The sequence below is a fragment of the Phaethon lepturus genome, unplaced genomic scaffold (genome assembly GCF_000687285.1).
Source record: "Phaethon lepturus isolate BGI_N335 unplaced genomic scaffold, ASM68728v1 scaffold14149, whole genome shotgun sequence".
Classification (NCBI taxonomy): Eukaryota; Metazoa; Chordata; class Aves; order Phaethontiformes; family Phaethontidae; genus Phaethon; species Phaethon lepturus.
In genome coordinates this window covers 28746-44000 of record NW_010565616.1, presented here as the reverse complement: position 1 = coordinate 44000, position 15255 = coordinate 28746, and the positions used below count along the sequence as shown (strand labels likewise).

General features: G+C 43.4%; 1 protein-coding gene across 1 annotated transcript in view; it reads left to right on the top strand.

Moving 5' to 3' along the window:
* Positions 1-91: 91 nt before the first annotated feature.
* USO1 (USO1 vesicle transport factor) overlaps positions 92-15255 on the top strand; it is a gene marked incomplete at its 5' end in the record, with an annotated part of 36199 nt that continues 21035 nt past the window's right edge. The window contains 6 exons of the mRNA XM_010295243.1: positions 92-178; positions 300-364; positions 6764-6843; positions 12634-12734; positions 14712-14814; positions 14970-15025. Of these exons, the coding sequence (XP_010293545.1) occupies positions 92-178; positions 300-364; positions 6764-6843; positions 12634-12734; positions 14712-14814; positions 14970-15025 (492 nt within the window). The remainder of the gene's footprint in view (positions 179-299; positions 365-6763; positions 6844-12633; positions 12735-14711; positions 14815-14969; positions 15026-15255) is intronic.

Below are 15255 nucleotides of genomic sequence, written 5' to 3'. Positions count from 1 at the left end.
GAAGCCCGGCTGTGGTTCGCGGAGCCTTCTGGAATCTGTTACGTGGTGGCGGCACGTTGTCTTTTGTCACGCGTGTCCCGTGCATTTACAGATTCAGAAGCTGTGTGACCGCGTCGCTTCTTCCACTTTGTTGGATGACCGGAGAGATGCCGTACGTGCTCTTAAATCGTTGTCCAAGGTAAGTACTGAACTGTCTGAAGAGCCGCGTGGCTTTTCGGTAGTTTTGTGGTGTTTTGCTGAAAACGCTTTTTTTGGACTTTGGGCTGGACCAGTAACTGCTCGGTTTTTTCTGCAAACAGAAATATCGTTTGGAGGTGGGCATACAGGCTATGGAACATCTCATCCACGTTCTTCAGACAGACCGGTAAGCGTGTTTCTGATTTCTGGCAGCCACCTCCAGCTGAGAACCTAGCCCTTCTCTGCCGCGGTCAAACAGACGAAGACAGACTTGGTTCTGGTTCTAAAGCTAGGAGGGGAGCTGGGTATCGAACAATTCTGGTGTCATGGGGGATTTTTCTGATGACAGACTTGAACGGTGCATATGCAGAGGTGGAAAGAACAGAATTCCATGAACTTGGGTGAGAGGGACAGAAAGGCCAGTTCTAGAGTGAAGGCGGTACCCAAGTGTATCTCAGTGCTTCCACCGCTGTGGAAAGGTAAACCCAAAAGGACAAGATTAACTAAAGACAGTATCTGAAATATTCCACGTGAATTTGTTACTGGACAAAAGGTGACCTAGGCAGAATTAAGAGGAAATGAATCAAATCAGCAGCCGTGTATTTTCTCAGATGTGTGGTGCTGAAGGAATTGGTAGAACAGTTCTGTCACGGGCAGTAAAGCGGCATTTATATTGAAGGGCTCAAGTAGACAAGAGAGCTGGACTCCATGCCTACTGTCAAGACAGCTGACACTAGTCTAAATACTTTAAGTGACTAAGATAGAATGTTATATGTATGTAATGCAGCATTCAAAGTATCTTTGCTCTCCCTCTCTTTGTGCAGTTTGCAGCAAGGCTGTACTTGGTAGTACCCACATGTTGTAACTTGGAACCTTTTTGTAGCGCTCTGATTTAAGCTTCAAATCCGGCGTGTTCTTGGTGCTTAGGTAGGCAAGGGTATTGTGATAGTCTTTCAGTCTGGATTGGAACATCAAGCCAGTAAATATATGTTAAAACAACTGTCGTAAGGGCATATGTGGAACAATTCCATGAGCACACATGGAAAACATGAGTGTGTCTTTGAATGTCAAGACTAAAGGAGAATTAGGAAAGCAGCAGTTAAGTGTCTAGAAGGAGACATCTTGCTCCGCTTAGGTATGTGGGACAATAAACTCTTCAGTGCGCTGCTGGTGGCTTGCCTCGCCTGGCCAGTTAGGCCAGCTGAGGAGAAGGTATGGGGCTGGTGTCTAGGTGAGCCTGGGTTATTTCCATTCTATTGGCTGGTAGTTAAAAATGAATGTCGGGCCTGTCTGCAACTTCTACAATGAAAACAGTCAGAGGGAAGGTTATAGGAGTAACTGGCACTGGTGTGAAGGGAAGCCCTTCAAAAAATTAGGTCAAGGAGCCTGCTTTCATCCACTTATCTGCTCTTGAGGCCAGATTTGAACTTTGAGAGGGGAGGCGGAGCTCAACTGATCTCCTTTCCTTTGAGATCCTAACCTGAACCCTGCTGGGCAGGAACTTTAGAACTTTCCTGTGCCTTATTGAGCTCCAGTTGCTTTCAGAGCTTGTGTGTGCTGGGACTCTATGCAGATGTGTTGTGTGACTCGGGCTGTACTTCAAAAAAAAAACAAAAAAAACCCCCAGTAAATACATTTCTGTGGTTTTTGGTTTTTGGCTTTTCAGCTGAAAAAATGCTGTCCTCCACAAAAGGTGGACAGGCATGTTTCCTGTTGGGTGTTTTATGGTTGACCAGAACATAAGCTGTCCTACATGTTGTACGCTGTGGGTCATGTGAGAGAGGTCTAGGTGTAGCCCCGTGTCTGATACGTTCAAGTACGTGTTACAGGTGGTGTGACTGCACTGTTTGCTGTCAGAGGTTGTACAGGTGAGGATTTGGGGACCCTTTCAGTCGTAGGAATGCAAATCAAAGCCAGCTCGTCTGAATAACTGGTTGATAGATGAGTCGCAGGCTCAGCTGTCCCTGGTGTCCGGTGTGATTGGCATACTGAACCGGGAGGATGGTGGCCTGATAGGGGACGGTGCTGTTGTGCTGTCATCGTCATTTCAGTGTGTGCCCGTAGGTGTGATCTTTGGACCTTTCCAGTGTCTGCCTGAGGCGCCCTGAAGCTTTCTGCAGAACTGGGAAATGCTCCTTTTCTCTGCCTGTGCTCCTTTTTTTTTTATTTTCATTGCAGCTGTGAAAGATCATTGTTATGAAGCAGTAACGCAACTTCATAGAGAACAGAAGTCAATGACTGACTCCAGTTGTCTTCTCACATGTTACCGTGTTCAGGCGAGTGACTCGCAAGTGCTGGTCCTGTACATTGTGTTGCTCAGAAGTTTAAGATTACGGAAGGTCTAATTTGATTAGAAATATGAAAGGACCGGAAAAACAGAATGCTGAAGTCAAAATAGCAACTTTTGTTTTCCTCGATAGCTTAGCTTTGGGAAGTAGGCTTTTTCAGTGAATATCAGGTTGGCCTGCAGATGGTTGACTGAGCTCCTGAGGTGAAGCTTTTTGGCTGTGAAGCTGCTGATGGTTGCTATTGTACTGATGGGAGATGTTAGGCACCTGTCTGCCTGTTGTCTTGGGTGAACGCCTGTAGTTGCTGTATTTTGCGTGCCTCAAAGTGAAGGTAACCCGTGGGATTCCCCTCTCAGTTTCCGGCTGAGTAGAAGCAGGGCTTGCTTGGGCTGTAGCAGGTGACGCTTAATGTGCTCTCCAGCCTTTTTCGCAGGGATGGGGTGTTTGGGTGGAACAAATTATGAGGGAGGAGCAGGCAGCAGGCATGGGCTTCTGCACTGGCGGAGCCTGAGTGCGTGTATGGAACAGTTAGCTGGTGTACAGGGTACTGTAACGTGAGAACAGTGACAAGTGCAAACACGCTTCCCTATTTGCTTTCACCAAAAATTAATGGAATAGTTGATGCACAACTGTTTGATCTTCAACAGCGTTTGTTTTGCTGGAATATGTAATAGCAATATGAAAAACTGAAGCAACTTTGCTATTAAGAGGTGATTATTTCCTAATGCAAATAATCTCATTGTGAAATCGGTATCTTCCGGAAAAGTCATTTGGTTTTAAGACCTTCTCAGCCAAGTATGATAGCACAGCTCTTACTTTTTCTGACAACGATGTTAATTATTATTCATGTATCCCTTGAGTAAAAGCGTAGTTGTCTTTTTACCCCTGGTGTATCCCTGGATTTTGGTGAATCGATTGTTCCCTCTCTTGGAATTGGAAGTGATAAGCACAAGTACAGTATCGGCTCTGTAGCAGTAGTTCTTTCCTTCCTTCTGCTTGCAGCCTCGTTGCTGTGCTAGTCAGGTACTTCCATTGTAATGAATCACGCTTTTCTTTAGCCCTTTTCATTATAAGGTGTGACGATATTTTCTTAATTCTGAAGTTGGTACAAGGTGAGAGGCATTTATAGCTTCATCTCCTACCTTTAGCAGGGAGAAGACCTGGTCTGCATAGTTGTGCTGAAATGGTGAATGCTGATTGCGTTTTGTCGTCACTTCTGTGCTCAGATCTTAATACCGTTGCTTTGAATTATTTACAGCCTTTATCCCGGAACACCACTTCTGTCCCTTAAATGAACATGTCATTCCACTTGTTACATGATTTACTTGTAGATTGACTTAAGCTTTCTCCTCCGCCTGAGTACTTAAAACTACTTTTGTAGAAAACTGACTTCTTCCACTAGGTTTTCAGCTGTGCGCATCAGGCATCGTGGAGCCTGATGACACTCCTGAGTCAGCCTTGAAACGTTCCAGACTCTTATGCAGACCAGTGTTCTTAAGCCATATGTTTATTTTGTAACATGAAGTAGTAACTGTTATCTCCTAGAGGACTTTTCCTGATGTGCTGTCCAGATGTTGATCCATCCCGCCAGGAATTATTTTGAAGTTCCATAGACTGTAGAACAGTCCAGTACCACTTAACCATTGGTGTGGGAGAAGGCACCACCAGGAGAAGTCAACCTGATCTTCAACTGCTTTCGTTCTGCTTGGTTAACGAGGTTTTTAAATTTCAGAGTGACGATTCTAATAGCTTTAAACCTAATACGAACTTAGGAAAAAGAATTCTTTTTTTCTTAAGGCATGTACCTCAGATACTTATGTGCTGTTAGTTCCAAATCTTCTAATTGCAATATGCTTCGCATTAAAACTTCTCTAAGAGGTAATATAAATGTCATTACCCCCCGATCGCTTTTTCATGACTTGAGTCTGCAGGGGTAAGAAGATGCCCGCCTCCTAGAAAAGGTGTGCTGTGATAGATGACATGATAGAAACACTTTGCTTTTCCAGGCTTTTCTTGACAGTATAGATGATGCTTGTCTCTCTTCTGACAGTGAAATGCCGTAATTTTAGAAGAACAGGTAAAAGCATTTTTGAGGCACCCTAGTGGGTCAGGACAAGATGTGGGTGCCTTCGCTTCCACATGATTCTTCTCTGCTATTGTTTGTGAACTCAAGGAGCGCTGCACTGACATCTCGGTCGAGCGCCATGTGAAAGCCCGACGAGCAGAGGGAAGACACCTAGGCTGTCTTATGCTGGATCGTTGCATTGCATAAAGGCTGCATCTTTTATGGATGCAAGAGAGACTGGAATTCTATTTCTCGACTGACTTTCATCACACAGCAAAAGTTGCACAGCTTCAGTCTGAAGAGAATAACCAGTAAAATACTGTACGTCGTGGAGGGCAGATGGTGGCAAGGCAGTGAGCAGCAAAGATAAGATGCTGCTGTCCTCGTTTTATGATGCGTTCCTCTTTTGACGAGAGAAACAGTGCCTGTTTATACCACATCTACATACAATTTGCTTTTTTTTTGCAGCTGCTGTGATGTCCCAAACAGGGGAAAGGAAAAAAGAGGCTGCAGGTTTTTTTTTTTTTGTCTCCAGGAAATAATTCCTATGTGTTTTTCAGATGTGGAATTGTTTCAGTTACATGAAAAGGAAACCATAGGCTTTGTAGAATTGTGTTTGAAGAACTAAAATTACAATAAGGGAAAAATATAAGCAGTGTGGAAATCTGAGCATACCTGCTGGATGAGACTGTTTACATGGACCACAAGGTTCTTTTACTTGTTCTGACAAAAAGTTTGGCAGCGGAGGAGCTAGTTTTTTCCCCCCCTTTGTTTCTATTACAGCCCAGCTTAAAAGCAGGTGGTATGAGTCGAGTGACACACTGAAGAAAAATGCACCTGTCTTGGGAGGACAGCAACAGTACAAGGATTCAATTCAAAACCCAACATGAAAAAACAAACTACACTGACACCTGATTTTTGTAGCTTTTGATTTGCTGTGAGAGTTGTAGAAGGGGAGATGAGGTGTCCCTTTGACAACTTGCGAAAGCCCTTGGTGTAATGATACAAGAAATGCAGGTAGGAACTGCTCCATTCTGTCTTTTCGAAGCTGGTGGATGGATCACCTTGAGGCATCTCTAGTTTGCTTGGTTGCAACAACAGCTATAGGTCTGTCATCCTTAATTAGTGGTCTAGCAGAGATAACTGGCCTCAATTAAGGCTTGGCTTTTAAGATAGCTGGCTAGGTTGTTTTTTAGGCCTCTGCTCTGAACCAGCTTAGTAGCTTCTTAAAATGCAAATTTATCTTTGGTGTGGACGCCTGATTTTGTATGCCCTAGAGATCAGGGCACTTAAAAGTTGGAATGAGAGGTCTTGTTTTGGCAGCGTGCTCTTCTGATGCTTTGGCAAGACATGAAGAGAGCTGTGAGGTGTGTCCTTCTGCACCATGAGGTGCCTTCCTTTGTGATGTTAGGGTTTATTTTCCTTTGGTTTTTGACTAGCTGTGCTTTTATACTTTTCTTGTTTATGAGCACCAAAGCAATTATGTTCCCCTCCCCTCCCCAAGCTCTTGCACTGTGTCTTTGTGGTAGCGTAGGGTTTACAGATTGTTTGGTCTTTGTAACGCAGAAGAAACAGGTCTCTCTGAAGCAGGGCCTTATCAAGAGAAGAATCTTGGTGTAAGCAGGTGAGCTAATGCTTTGGGGTTAGATTGGCTGCCCAGCAGCTTTCTGGGGATACTTGGAGTTGAACAAGCTGTAATAAGCGGGTGTAGTCCGAGTTGGTGGCAAGGAGCCTGGCCTGTTTGGGAGAATCCGTGGCTGTTGTCATTGCGTTCACATGGCGCGCAAGCTTTTGGCCCCTGGTTCTCACTGATGGGGTAGCGGGGAGTGTCTTTGCTGGGATGGTCCTGAAGCTTGCCTGCGGCTTCCTTGAGTGACTTGATGGGAAGGGGTTTGAATCCTTCCCAGAGATTTCTCCTGGTATGCTTGAGGAGCGGGTTGGAAGGAGTGACTCGGGAAATAAAAAGATCTGCTTACGGTGAAGCTTCCTGTGGTCATCTCGCGTCACCAGACTTTCTGGATGTGGCCACCTGAGGGAATGGAACTGGGAAAAGGAGTTTGACTCCATTCAGGGACCGGACAGCTCATGGTTACATGGTATTGCAAAATGTCTGTCAACATCGGTCTTTCTCACTTGACCTAATGCTGCAAAGGGAACTGCCTGTGAAGAAAAAGTATGTTGTAAGCGTAGTTGGAAATAAGTCATTAAAGAAAAGTGGTTCTTTCATTTGCAGTTCAGATTCTGAAATAATTGGCTATGCCTTGGACACTCTCTACAATGTAATATCGAATGACCTAGAAGAGGAGGAACAAGGTAAGCACTTGGTAGTAATAGCTGTATTAACTGTGGGGGTGCTTTCCTTGGTGGTTTTGTTCAAATGATAAACTGTAACACTCTGTGATTTACTAATGCTGAGACTTGCTTTGCTCTCGTGTAGCTGTTAGGACAACGCTAAAAATATTGCTGTACGCAACTTGCATTAAAGTAATACTTGATCTGTTGCTTATTTGTTTAAAAACCTGTGTTCCATGAACAGCAGCCAGTTTGGAATGGGATCATTAATTATTTTTTCTAGTTTGTAAGTAAAGAATCGAGTCATTCTTTGCTATTGGGAAAGGACAGTTCTGCCTCTTGCTGCCAAATAGGACACTACTATCTGATGATTTAATGAGAGAGATATTGAGGGAGAAAACCTCAGGTACCCATGATAAGGTGGCTATACGTTAAGTGTGAAAAGTTTCTTTTCCAGCCCTGCTGTGGCATTTAAGAAGGAGACTATGCCTGTCCTTCGCAAGGTAGTTACGAATAGAAGTAGATGCTGTGCAACTCGCCGCCCTTCCTGCCTTTATTTTATTTTCAAAGGCCTTTCTCGATAGGCCATCAAAACTGGTCTCAAAGGCCAATGAAATGGTTGCAGCTCTTAGAAATAACCCCATATTTGACAGAAACATCAGCATGTTGAAGAAAATGAGAGCAGTAGCCCAAGTTAGGCTTGGGCAACACGACTGTTCTTAAAACTAAATAAATGAATAGATGCTACGAGTGCCCAGACTGAAGAAGAACCAGGTGCTTCTGACTAGTAGAAGAGCTGTGGATTATACCCATTTCAGGCTCTAGAAGGGAGAATGGTGTGGGGAGCAGGACAGTCGAAGTTTCCTTGTTTTTTGAATCGAGGGCAAGACTAGAGAATGGGGATGGGATCCGGCTAAGGGCTGTGCGAGTGCTAGCTTAGGAGGAGGCCTCAGTTGGGAAGCGATGTCTGTCAGATGCTGAGCCTGTATGCCCTCGCTCTCATCACCATCACCCGGGAGGATGGAGGCCAGGGCCTAGTTACAGTCACGCAGGAAACTGCCAAGTAGGTGACGCTGCCAGAAAGGTCACTAGCTGTAAGACTGAAGCAGGTTGTGTAGTAGAGCCAACTGCGAGATTCAGTTAACCTTTCTGACATTTCACTCGTGCCTTGTTGCAGGTGCTATTTGGAAAACCAGTTCCATTTGTATTTGCAAATCAGGTCTTGGCTCGATCACTGTTTAAACCAGTAATCCCAAGCCAAGTGGTTGTAGACTTGCTTTTCAAGGCTTTAAGAGGAAAACATCAACAACTAAAAAAATGCTGTAGGACGTCCACTCAGCTTTTGGATGAATGAAGATGAAAATCCATCAGCTTGTCCAAAAACATTGGAGGTCTTGGCCAAGCGCGAATACAGTGTGAGCAGAAGGCTACATTCAGGGTGGTGAAATATCTGTGGGTTCATAACATCCTACGTGTGCCATGGACCTCGAGAATCTTTCTAGTTCTTGACAGCCCTTGTATCTCATTTTTCTGTCTCCGTTACATGTAGTGGAGTGCGAATGCTCCTGTGAATTGGCAAAATGTGAGGTGATATTGCCGTTTGAGTTGAAGTCTCTTGTCTGCAGTATTTACCCCAAGATGTTTCTTCAAAGGCTCCTAAAGTGATAAATAACGTTATGGAAAGTAGGTGAGGGTTCTCCAGTATGAATACATTTCTGCTAGTATGTTGGCATTATGTTCTGCAGCATGTCCTTTCACGGCGCCTTCTGCAACAAACTGTCTCGTCTGCCGTAGCTGCAAGAGACTCGCAAGCCGAAATGCTTCGGTGATCTGTTATTCTTAACGATCTCTCCCATTGTCGCTGTGCTTACTGGCCCTCCTTTTCCTTGTTCATCCAGTTGCCTGACCTTGATGCAAGAGGTGTGATGCAAGATCAGAGTTTTACAGTGGTGGTGAATGGTAGTGGCCTTGATTACGGATTTGACAAGATTATTATTAGCAGTCTCTTATGAAAGTATTGACCAACTTGAGTTACGTACGTGAGACCACCAGTGTTGTAAGAGTATGGGGTTGTTCAGTTGGGACGCTTCCACAAGAACTACCCAAAGGAACTGCAGCCGTGGAAAGCTAGGATGGCTGATTTGATAAATCTGAGCTTATGCTGCCATTGGTTGTGCTGTTTGGGAAGCTATTCACCTTGTAAACCTTTCTCTTGTTTCTTTTTCTTTTATCTGCATTGACAGATGATTCTGAAGGTAAAAGAACCTTTACTTATATAAATATAGCACTTTGGTTTAGGCCTAGTTGCTACTCACACCCATAACACTTGTTGCCGTTTAAAAAGGACACTGTAAAGACTTGCTTTGGAGCTTAGCGACAGCTTTTTGCAGTCTGCTCTAAACGTTTTCTTTGGAGCTGAACTGTTTTCCCAATTTTATTTCTGATGTGATTTGGGTATGTTGAAAGCCAGCAGATCTGCTGAGATAGTAACAACGACATAGTTTTGTTTAGCGTGTCATGAAAGCGTGCAGCTTCAGAACTGGTAGGATTTTAATGGGCGAAAGTTTGCAAACGGAGTTTCTGTTTTCATGAAGTTTGACTCAAATGCACATGTCGCACCACGTAAGCATCCTTCACAGTGTCTCTTTTAAGCAATGCATGTTAAAATACAGCGTTTGCTCGTACCATAAGCTACCACTAACACTTGGTATGCTCTCCTTTTTTAAACTGGTTTTATGAAAATGCACTTCATCTTCTTACTTTAAGATTAAATTCTAGTTTCCAGTGCTGCTTGTCAGTGAATCACCAAGAGTTAATCTTAATACGTGGAAGTTGTTAGCTTTATTTGAGCCCTGTGAATGATTTAAAGCGCAATTATGGGTAGAACTCTGGTTGCAAGATTGTGGTGTATCCACATAAGTAGAAGATGCAGTTTCACTTTGCCTGTTTCTTTTTGTCTGGCTCCTCTCTTTTTTGTGTTTTGTTTTTTTTTTTTTTTTAATTTAGTAGAAGAAATACTGATAGGAAAAAGCAAGAGTTGAGAGAAGGAAAAAAAAAAAGACAACTTTAATTTGTCCCTTTTATAGAAGAATGCTAAATGTTCTGAACTAGAGTCAAGCTTTTGGAATAAATAGAAAGTACAGCAAGCTTGTAAGAGGCTGTGTGAGTATCGTATACTGCTCAGGTTTTGCCTTAGCACCCGGAATTTGTGCAAGGACAAGAGTTGGGATGAGGAGGAATCCGTAGTTCAAACGCTTGCTATTAGTAGCTGAATTTGGGTAAAGGACAAGATGTTCAGTCACAGCTTGCAGAAAATTCCAAGGGAAGTATTTTGACTTAAGCATCTACTTAAAAGAATACGAAGTCTAGGTCTATGGGCTTTCCTCGGTTTGCAGCCAGCTACATGTGCGATCTGTCTGTGATTCGCAGCTGAGTTGCCTCTTACTCTACAGTAGCACGTGCAGCAACTCAACTTCTGTGGAGTTGGCTTACCTGTGTTTCTTTACTGATATAAATGAGGACTGAGCCAGCCTTGATAAGCCCCTCAGCTTCAGAGAGCTCGCCATCAGGCTTGCGTTCTGCTAGATGTTACACACCTGAGCTAGCGTTATTTTTGTGCAGTCTGTCCTCCTTTTTCTCATTTTTAGGTAGTGTTTCTAGTTTGTGCAGCTAAAAATTTACAGCAGACTGGTGCTGCTTCTCTCTCCCTCTTGTAAGCCACCTACCGATAAGCTTGCTTCAGGGGAGAAATATAGCTATACTACACTGCAGAAATGATCTGCTACTCTCCGATGTCTGAAAGGCCAAACAAAACCTCTCTCCTAAGGAAGTCCTTAAAAATGAGATCTTATAAACTGATACCTGGCAGTGAATCACCAGCGCCAACAGTTTGAATTGGGTTGGTTGAATTAAAATTGTTTTCTTGGTACTGAATTTTTATGGTAGAGTCCTTTGATTTCTCTGTTTTGCCGTACCCCCAACAACATACGGAGTTTGAAGACGGTGCGTGGCCTTTGACCCTTTTTATAGCTGCTCCGTTGTTAATGCTTTGTTAGTGACTGCTTGATAAGGCTCTAAGTCCTGCAGTTTAAGCAGAGGAAAAATCCTTGTTTTGCTTTCGCTTACCCAAATCAGACCTTTGGATTTGGTTAGAAATACAGTGGCGTTACCACGTATTTTCTGGGAGTTGTGCTTCAAACTGGTTCCTGTGCCTGTGGCTTCATCAGCTGGCATGCGATGGTGTCGCAGCGCCCAATGTACGTCTGCGTGATTTGTAGGGCAACCTCCTTCAGAAAATGAGCCGTGGCACCTTTACTGAGGCTCTTCAGCGAAGCGTTGGGCTGTGTGAACCACCTAAAAGACAGAATAGAGCCTGGGCAGGTGGCCGTGTGCTCGGTGGGCAGGACGGGCTTGGACGTTATGGTGAGAGAAGGCAGCAGAACAGCAAGTTGTTGAGAGGATGTGTGGGGAGAGATGTTTAGGGGATGTTGTAGGGAGAAGGGTGCATGGCCAGAGCTGGATACGAGTGGATGTGTCCTGTGTACTGCTCCCCTAGCAGATAATTTGTGTGCATTGGCTTTCTGTGCTGTTGAGAAGCCTTCTGTAGACGCAGCTAAGCCAAGAACCAACCTGGTTTTTAAACTCATAGAGAGACTCGTTTCGTAAGGGGTGGCCGCTGGCGTCTCGTTCAACTGAATTCCTGCCCCTGCTGAGCGGGGCTGGATTTGAACTACTGCCAAGTGCTTGAAAAGCTGAGGTTTCAGAAATGGTGCTGGGCTCGCATGAAATGTCTTCTCTTCCTACCCACAATGAAGTATAATCAAATACTCCCTTTGAATTATAATTGCCCTTCCTCAAGTTCTTAGCTGAAATTCCTTAACTATGCCAACCAGTAGTCCCTACATACGATTGTGTTGTGAAATAGCTTTGTAAATTGTCACTCGGGCTAGAAAAACAGCAGCGGTGCTGTTGGCATGTTTTGTGGGGGACTTTAGCATTTGTTTTTTGCTTGTGCAACAATGATGCATGAAAGAATGGTCTTAAGACAGAATTCATGTGCTACCCCAGTTCTGCACAGCAGAAGAGTAAACAGCAGAGTGGCACCTGATCTCCTTTGAGAAATTAGATCAGATTCCAAGCCTGAGAGGTTGTGATGCTCTCCTGTTTCAAACTTACTCTCCTTGCCTGATGTTTAGGTCTTTTCTATTGTTAAAGCAAAATAAATAAATGAGGTGTTTAAGTTGTTCAGCTCTGGTTGGTTTATATTCCCTACAGCTCACTTCAAGCCTCTTGGTATGAAACGTACTTTGCTTTTGCACATTAGTGAACGGTCCTTATGAGGAGTTTCTCTACTGGATCGGTTCAGCTGCATGCGAACGTCGCTGCTTTGGGGTTTTCTGCTTCTCCTCTCTTGGGAGGGTTCTCTTGTCTCTCTGAATTTTCTGTCTCTAAAGGGTGGTTATGTATAGAACAGGCAACTGTGGGGATGAATACTGGGATTCTGGTCAGCTGTGATCAGTAGAAATAGGATTTTTTTTTTTTTCTTTTAATGCTGACATGGGGTCATTCAGTAGATTCTTGGTTCCCCCCTGGTTTTAAAACAAAATACCTCTGAGTAAATGTTATGTTTAGAATAAGGTAGGCTTTCTCTTTTGTGCAAAGCTTGTGTCAATGTTTGTTTTGAAAGCATTCAATTAACATAATAGCAGTGGCGCTAAACCTTTGTCACCTATGGCCCTATTTTAATAAAAAAAAGAACACCTGAAGTTCTTCCAGTCATGTTTTGTAATACATTGTCTTTTACTATTACAGAAGAAAACTTACCAAAACAAGTTGATGATTTGGGAAGTCAGTTCACAGAGATTTTCATTAAACAGCAAGAAAACGTTACACTGTTGTTGACTCTTGTGGAGGTAAGTAGACAGTATTATCCTTGGAGTACTGAGGGGTATGTAGTGCTGTACAGGGAGGTTGTCGTAATGCATAAAGCTATGGTTTCTGTCTTCCTAGTGAAGCCTATGTCAAATGTGAGGTGTTCTTAGACATAGTGTGGGCTTGGAGGTGAGTGAAGATTATGACCTCGATGAACGCCGTTGGTGCAGCTTTTAATGCAGAGTAAAGTTGAAGGGGTTCAAATCGGTCAAAATCATTGCTCTGCAAACACGAACTGTCGTCGCTCGTGCAAGGATAATTTTTCAGACGAAAGTTAAATGATAATGAGATAGTAATGCCTGTTGAGATGCAGTTGAAGTGGAAGGGGTGACTGCTGTCTATTAGCATGATATATTTAACTCCATTTCCTATGGATTTATGCTCAAGGACTCCCTCTTTTGTTTCCAAACTAAGAATATGATTATGCTTGAGAGAAAAAGAGCAACCAGAATCTTGGTTTTTTTTTTTTTCCCCCCCTTCATAGCCAGTCTTCAGCAAAAAGATTACGTTCTGCTCTTCCCATATGGAACTTAGGTCATGGTTTCAGCAGTATTAAACATTTGTCAGTATATCTGAGGCTTAATGCCTGTGTGCCGAGTTTTTTGGCCTCAGTAGATGGAAATGCAAATCAGGAGCCCAGTTTTGTAGGCTACGGTTAGTGAGTTTGTAAAATTACCTTTCTGAAACTACTTAGTGAGAGTGAAAGGTTGGCTTATAAATATACTCTGGAGATGCATAAATGCAATACCTATTTTAGGTATTAATATTTAGCATATTGCATATGCTTGATTGATGTATCTGTTACAAGTTAGACTAGGGCCTTACACCACAGCAGGGTTCTGTTGATTGCAGTGATCCAAATCTAAGATCTGCAAGTTGGAAACATCAAGCATCTGTCCTAAAGGTAGGTGAAACCTACAGGAGGAGCTACGTGACAGCTGAAACTACCTTGGTGTGCGATTGCACGTAGAAGCAAGTGTCATTTGATAAAAATGGATGTAGCATTGTGCAGAGCTGGAAGCTTGCGATCTGTTTTAGAAGTTACGCGTTCTTTTTCCCTGCGGATGCTGTTGTTGAGAGTCCTCTTTGCTGGCAATATCATGCCTTTTAGGGTTTGTCCTGTACAAGAGTCACGTTTTAGAAAAAGCTTTATAAACCATCTAGCCTGTTTGGCGAGATGGTTAGAAAATTGATTAGCTACCACCTCTCTTTGGCAGCAAGTAGAGTGAAGATGTTTCTCTTGGCCAGTGCCTGAGGTAGGTAGGATGCTGAAGAAAGGACGACACGCACTCAGTTTCTGCTTGTAACTAGGAACAGGATTAAAACAAGACTTCTTGTCCAAATGAGGGATCTGCTGCCAGACTTGAAGGTGATGCTTTAAAACCAGCAGGACTAGAAGTAGAGAAAGCTCTGTGAGGTGACTCAGTTGAGATGCGGGTCCAGTTACCAGCTGTTGAATGAGTTTGAGCTCACCTGGGGACCCCAAAGGTTTGTTGTGGCTTGGTGAAGTCTGTCCATGGACTCATTAGTTCTTGACCTTTGTCTTGTGGACAAGACCCAATTTTAACAGAGAAGCTGCTGCTACTGTTTGGGAATAGGGAGCAGATACCAAAGGGCTTGCTTTGCCTTCTCTCTTGGATTTCTGGGTAATATGGGCTGGTCCCTGGAGGACTGGCAGATTTTTAGAATGGAGAAATAGCTAGGAAGGCTCCCCCAGAGGAGAGGTAGGAAAGGAAACTGCTGGCAGTTCATGTTGCTGATAATAACATAGAAAGAACTATGTAACAGGATAGTGTTTTGGCTTGCTGGCTATGTGCTGTTGTAGGATGGATGAAAAAAGAAATTGGCAGGAGATGCAATTCCTTGTCCTGTTGGTGTCTGTTCGTGACTGGTGTCTAGAAGAGGAAGTTGAACGCTTGGGAATTTATTACTTAATGTACTCCTCTCTGTCTTTGCAGGAATTTGATTTCCATGTTCGTTGGCCTGGAGTGAAACTACTAACATCTCTTTTAAAGCAGCAAGGACCTCAAGTGCAGCAGATAATTCTTGTCAGCCCTATGGGTAAGCAGTTGAGTTTATTGCTGATGAACTTGAACTGGAAGCTCAGCAAGCATCATAGTGCAGGGCTAGAGGAGTGTCGATCAAAGTCTTTTAACAATGTCCAGCATGGAAAAGCTGCACCTTTTTTATGCTCTTTTTTAATGTGTTTCTTGCAGGTGTTTCCAGACTCATGGATTTACTAGCAGACTCTAGGGAGGTTATACGAAATGATGTAAGTATAAAACAAAGGCAGTTTATTCTCCTAATAAATAGTAACTGTCAATTGAATAGCTTAGTACTTGTCGGAATTTGGATTAAGTTAGACGAATGCACATGAACAAATCATTGTGGCTGCTAATTGGGAATATTTCATTCTTCGGTTGGGTGGCTTTAGGATGTCTTGCCACAATTCACGTAACAAAGGCGAACTGTTACTGTGTACTCAATGCAAACATTTGCCCT